The sequence below is a fragment of the Otolemur garnettii genome, unplaced genomic scaffold (genome assembly GCF_000181295.1).
Source record: "Otolemur garnettii isolate 467f Iridium unplaced genomic scaffold, OtoGar3 scaffold00013, whole genome shotgun sequence".
NCBI classification, from domain to species: Eukaryota; Metazoa; Chordata; class Mammalia; order Primates; family Galagidae; genus Otolemur; species Otolemur garnettii.
In genome coordinates, this window is record NW_003852408.1 from 8,146,517 (window position 1) to 8,152,516 (window position 6,000).

Sequence of the window (6,000 nt, forward strand, 5' to 3'; positions counted from 1 at the left end):
CCAGGCTTCATATACAAATTTGCACAGCGGCTCTACTTTTAATAGTAAAAAAAACCAAAAACAACCCAAATGCCCATCGATAAGTACATGAAATTTTTAAATTTGTCTTATATCCATACAAGAGAATACTACTCAGTAGTAAAAAGGAACAAACTCCTGATACAGGCTACAACACAGATGAATCTCAAGAACCAAACCTCTCCTGCAAAAAAAAAAAAAAGACTATATACTTGACTATTCTATTTATATAAAATTTCAGAAAATGCAAACTATAGAAACAGCAAATCAGTGGTTGCCTAGGGATGTGGCAGAATGGTAGGAAAAAGGGTTACAGAGGGCAAATAAAACTTGTGGGAGTGAAGAATGTGTTCATCACCTTGACTGTGGGGATAGCCTCGTGGGTCTACGCCAGTCAGCCTTCCCAAAGTGCATGCTTTGCCTATGTGCAATTTATTGTGTGTCAACTATACTTCAGTAAAACTAAGAACATTTGCAGCTCAACCAAATGAACTTACAGACCCAGGTTAGCACATAAAGACTAAGCCAGGAAAAGCTGGATCCATTGACCAAAGTCTCTGCACACAACAGCATGATGACTCCAAGAAAGTCCCGCTTTCAGGTGAAAGGTCAGCATGGGATTAGAGAGAGAAAAAAACTGTATTTTGATTCTTTATCACTCAATTAAAATGTCACTTGAATCTCACACCTTTCAAAGGCTTTGCCAATACCTGCAAGGAAGTTCGAGACCTCATTTCCTGTCTCTCTCCTGCCCCCACCCCACTCACCACACCTCAACTACACTGCTTTTTTCCTCAAAACCCTAAATTCACAAGTTTCTCTCCAACTCAAGGCCCTGGTACAAGCTGTTTCCCCCTCCTGGGACAATCCTCCCAGATCTCAGTAGGGCAGGCTCCATCAGCCATTCCACTACTGGCCAGGAGACGTGACAGCAGCTTTATTTGTAATAGTTAAAAAAAAAAAAAAAATACCCAAATGTATGTGAAGAGGTGCACAAGTAAGTAAAACTGGCCTTATATCCACTAAGGACTATCAGCTCCTCCATTTGAGAGGTCTTTGCTGACCACCCTGCCAAAGTTATCCTACCCCCAAAGCAATTACTTTGTATCCACCATCCTATTATAATGTATTTAGCCGTGTTTTTTCAGTCACTGCTATGTAAGTTTTCTATACTTTATTTCCAGCACCCAGAGTTGTGCCTACCTTATGGTAGGTTCACAATTAATATTTTTTTAAAGAATGCAGATATTCTTTCATTGGTCCTGAATAACATCTGTGCTGAATTTACAGAGACAACTCCAACAATCTGACTGTCAAAATTCCTTGATGAAAAGGGTCTTTGATACCTACATGCTCTTTTTTCAAGTCAACCAGTCAGCCACAGCACTGAAGCATGTGTTTGCCTCCTTGAGACTGTTCGTGTGCAAGGTAAGAATCTTCCGGTCTCCACTGAAAGCTCAGGTAGGGGTGACGTTGCCCAGGTAGTAATCTGTGCCTCGTATCTCTCAGTATAGAGAGAAGTTTCTCCTTCTTTGATTTTGGTTTTACTAGACATTGATTCCTGGTCTCAAAATGACTTTACAGCCTTGGCAATCTGTCTGCTTGGACACCAAAAAGGAATCAATTAGCATCTGGTCACCAGTTGTTTGAGTTTTTAGTGTTTGTGGCATACAGTTAGGCAAAATTCATGTCAAAATTGCAGTGTCCATCCCTGCCAAGTCAGAGGCTCCACATTAAAGTGGGTACAGCCACTGCCTTTGAGAACATGTGTAAATAACACTTGTGATGTCAACAATGTGAGAGGAACTGAGATCACGTCAGAGCCCTCGCTTGGTGTTGGGGGTTGTCATCAATCATGGATGCGTGGGATGCTTAGAAGGTAGAGAATCAGTGTTTCTAAGAAGAAAAGAGAAATGCTAACATAGACTTTAGTAAATAAAATTATATCCTCCTTACTTGCAAATGGAAAGAAAGAAGACTAGATTTAAAAAAAAAAAAAAAAAAGAGAGGGATTTCATTCTAAGGAATTTGACACTACGAGCGGGGACAGAGTACACTGAACAGTGAGGCTCACCCACCGCTTCTCCCATCCCTGCAGTTCCCGGCAGCATTCTTCCAGGGGCCCGCCGACCTCTGTGGATCATTCTGCTATGAAGTCTTAAAATGCTGTAACCACAGGTCACGGTCAACGCAGACTGAAGCCTCGGCACTTCTGTACTTTTTCATGAGGAAGAATTTTGAATTTAACAAGCAGAAGTCAATTGTCCGGTCACACTTACAAGTAAGTGCTGCCAATGTTCATTAATGCTGTGGTTAAAACCACTGACCTGTTTCAGCAGTGATTAAAGCCTGCTGTCCCCAAGGCCACCAGTGACCAAGTCCTCCACCAACTTCCTCCTTAAAGACGCCCGCCCACCCCACTCAATCCTGGTTTATAACAGGAACACAGCTGGGCAGAAATCGGCAGAAGCCATAGGTCCACTTACACGCCCTTTCTTCTGCCGGGGACTAGAATAGATCACTCAGGAAACCAGGAAGCCGAACCACACCAAATTCCAAACACATCATTTAATTTCTTCAAGGTATCCCAAAATTCCCAGATTTCTGCACCCATTCTTAGGTATTTAAGGTTATAGGAAGCTCCCTGAATTATGTGGCTTCTGAAGAGTCAATACATAAAGATGTCATTAACTGGACCTACAGGGGGATAGTTACAGTACCTTCATCCAATACAGTAGATTTCTTTACAAAGGCTATTTCTTATTTCTCTTTTGGGAGGCTCATTTTTCTTGTCTCTTCCAGCTCATCAAGGCTGTGAGTCAGTTAATAGCAGATGCGGGGATTGGAGGCCCTCGGTTTCAGCATTCCCTGGCCATCGCCAATAATTTTGCCAATGGAGACAAGCAAATGAAAGTAAGATATGCTTTGTAGGATTTTCCTAAAGCACTAGAAAAAAATACTGAAGCAGATTCTTTGTGTGAGATATAAAAATCATAAAAATATGGGGATTCTGTATTTTGTTTATTAAGACTGTGAGCGCTTATATTGAATTCACTCATTTGAATTTAAATCACCACTTATGGGCGGCTCCTGTGGCTCAGTGAGTAGGGTCCCAGCCCCATATACTGAGGGTGATGGGTTCAAACTTGGCCCCGGCCAAACTGCAACAAAAAAGTAGCCGGGCATTGTGGCGAGTGCCTGTAGTCCCAGCTACTCAGGAGGCTGAGGCAAGAGAATCACTTAAGCCTAGGAGTTGGAGGTTGTTGTGAGCTGTGACACCATGGCACTCTACCAAGGGCAATAAAGTGAGACTCTGTCTCTAAAAAAATAAAAAATAAATCACCACTTGTACTTTCAGCATAGGACCTGTGGAGTTGGATTTTCAAGATGTGTGAATTGTATATAGCCAGGAGATGGGCCATAAATATCCAGATGTACAGTGATTCATTCCTCACCCTATTTGGGGGAAAAACTATTCATCTTTCTTTTAGCACTTTCTGAAGACTTAACCTTCAGTCATTATACTGAAAAGTCCAAGGTTAATGCCAGGGTTGAATCCTGGCTAGTTTCAGGATCAGTGCTCTCAGGCCCCTGCCTCTGCCTCTGTTTTGCCTCACTGGTTCTCAGTTCAACTTTCCTCCTTGTTTGCTCTTTCACAAAAAGTCTTTCCCCATGGCCTTGCTCTCAGCAGTCACCTAGTTTGATCTTTCCGATTAAAGTTCCATAACTGAATCTGTTTGATCCAAGTTTGTATCATATGCTCATCCCTAAACCAATCACTGTGATCACTGTGACGTGGGGAATGAAAGAATATCATTGGCCAGGCCAGTGTCACATCCATTTAATCCCCACCAGCTTAGCGTCAGGAAGCGGAGACCTCAAGAACAATTACATGTTTTACTAGAAGGAGGTGGGCCAGAAAACAGAAGAATAGAGCCTGCTATAATTTTTGTCTTTCAATGTGTATGACCACAATCAGTAGTACATAGAATGCACCAATGTGGAATGCACACATTTGTGAACGATATATAGGATGCACCAAACTGTGGTGCCACGCCAAAATTAATGGCACAATTTGATGTAAGTTAACTTACTAATCATAAACAGATAGTAACCCAGTCTCTCTCTTTTCCAAAGAACAGCAATTTCCCAGCAGAAGTCAAAGACCTGACTAAACGCATAAGGACCGTTTTGATGGCCACAGCTCAGATGAAGGAGCATGAGAAGGACCCAGAGATGCTGGTGGATCTGCAGTACAGCCTGGCCAACTCCTATGCCAGCACCCCTGAACTGCGGAGGACCTGGCTGGAGAGCATGGCCAAAATCCACGCAAGAAACGGCGACTTATCCGAGGTGATTAGCACAGGCTTGGTTGTGCACCATCAGCATTGCCATCTTTAATCAGGGCAACTGGAGCTTTATTTACAGCATGAATTATAAAACATCACCATATTGTTCCACCAGCTTAAATATGACTCAGTGATGTATCATGCATGAGATATTTGCATATAGGATTCAAGGATACCGGACTCAAAGTAAATGACATCAAACAAAGGCCAGAGTTGATGGGGGCGACTGCAATGGTGTGAAATGCAGTGCAGAATTGAATGCTGAAACCTGAAGCCATGGAAGTGGGTGGTAAGGGGGTCTGGAAATGAGTAGTGATATGAATTAATATTCTGTGTTTTAAAACGTCTCCTCTGCAACTGGTGTGGAACAGGGAAGCTTGCCACTGTGGTGAGTAAACTCAGGCAGGGATCATCAGTCATCATTTGCAGCTAGTCTGAACTGGCCATGGAAAAAGTAACATTCCTTAGCACCAAGCGAGGAGGATCCTCCGCGTGACAATTATAAATTAATATTTAACTTTCGCATGTCAATTTAAACACTGGGTGTGTTTTGTGCAGCAACTCACAGCGTCCAAGGGCTTCTCGGTAACAAATGGGAACGATCAGCTCTATTGCAGAATTATGGCCCTTCTGGGAAAAGATTAATTTGTCTAAGCTAGCCCTAAATCTGAAGCTCTTCCTAATGCATGTGGTAATCAGACACTCTGGCCTAAGAGCCTGAAGCCTGGCTTGGCAGCTGTTTGTGAGGACAGCAATGAGAAACTCCAGTTCTTTGGAGTTCCCTGAAAATGATGAAACCCTTCCATAAAACCTCAAAAGGAAAAAACTGAAGTCATTTGGATTCTTCAGCAACTCGAGTTTTAATATGTGTGTGGCAGTGCTCAGGGCTTTATAAGAGACTCTAGAGGAAAATAAAATATCAAGCAGATGATGTGGCTTGCAGGGAGACACGTGTTACCTCAGGTCACACCATTTCAGCAAGTGCTAACGTGTGAGGCAGCCGCTTTAAAGACAATAAATAGAAATTAAAGAGGGGCCGTTACTAGAGGAGGAAAAAATTAGAAGGTAGATTATCTTCATTTCCAATCTACATCTAGATTCTTGTGTTTATAGTTTTATAAGAAAAGAGGCCTATGGATTTTTTAAAATGCTAGTCATAGATATTAAGGAAGAAAGATAACTGTGTGGGAAAATTCTTCAGGCCAACTCAGTCATTCATCTCCAGACGACCTCAAGAACAGATAAACAAACAGCTGCAAATACTCATTCTTGATGGTGATTTTTCTGGAAATCGAACTGATTCTTATTTTCTATTCTATTACTATGACGTATTCTTCTACATAACATAGGTCTTACATGTCTGGCCTTGGAAGATTGGTCCAGATTAGATTAAAATCCACCCTCTGAACCTGTTTTCTTTCTTCCTGCAGGCTGCTATGTGCTACATCCATATAGCTGCTCTCATTGCAGAGTACCTGAAAAGAAAGGGTAAGGTGACCGCCCGGGGGAGCAAAAAGTCCAAAAACAAACCTGTGGAAACTTAACATAAAATTAACTTATTAATTTTAGATGGTATTAATCTCAATAATATCATATTAAGTAATAACCATATTCACAGGTATTTTTAATGATG

The 6,000-nt window shown here is 41.9% G+C and overlaps 1 protein-coding gene across 3 annotated transcripts in view; it reads left to right on the forward strand.

Annotated features, from left to right (window-relative positions):
* Nucleotides 1-6,000, forward strand: part of DOCK10 (dedicator of cytokinesis 10) — a 194,932-nt gene that overhangs the window by 164,424 nt on the left and 24,508 nt on the right. For all 3 annotated transcript variants that reach the window (XM_023510352.1, XM_023510353.1, XM_003784896.2), the window contains exons 42-46: nucleotides 1,309-1,446; nucleotides 2,117-2,299; nucleotides 2,821-2,931; nucleotides 4,156-4,371; nucleotides 5,798-5,855. In XM_023510352.1, coding sequence (XP_023366120.1) covers nucleotides 1,309-1,446; nucleotides 2,117-2,299; nucleotides 2,821-2,931; nucleotides 4,156-4,371; nucleotides 5,798-5,855 — 706 coding nt within the window. The remainder of the gene's footprint in view (nucleotides 1-1,308; nucleotides 1,447-2,116; nucleotides 2,300-2,820; nucleotides 2,932-4,155; nucleotides 4,372-5,797; nucleotides 5,856-6,000) is intronic.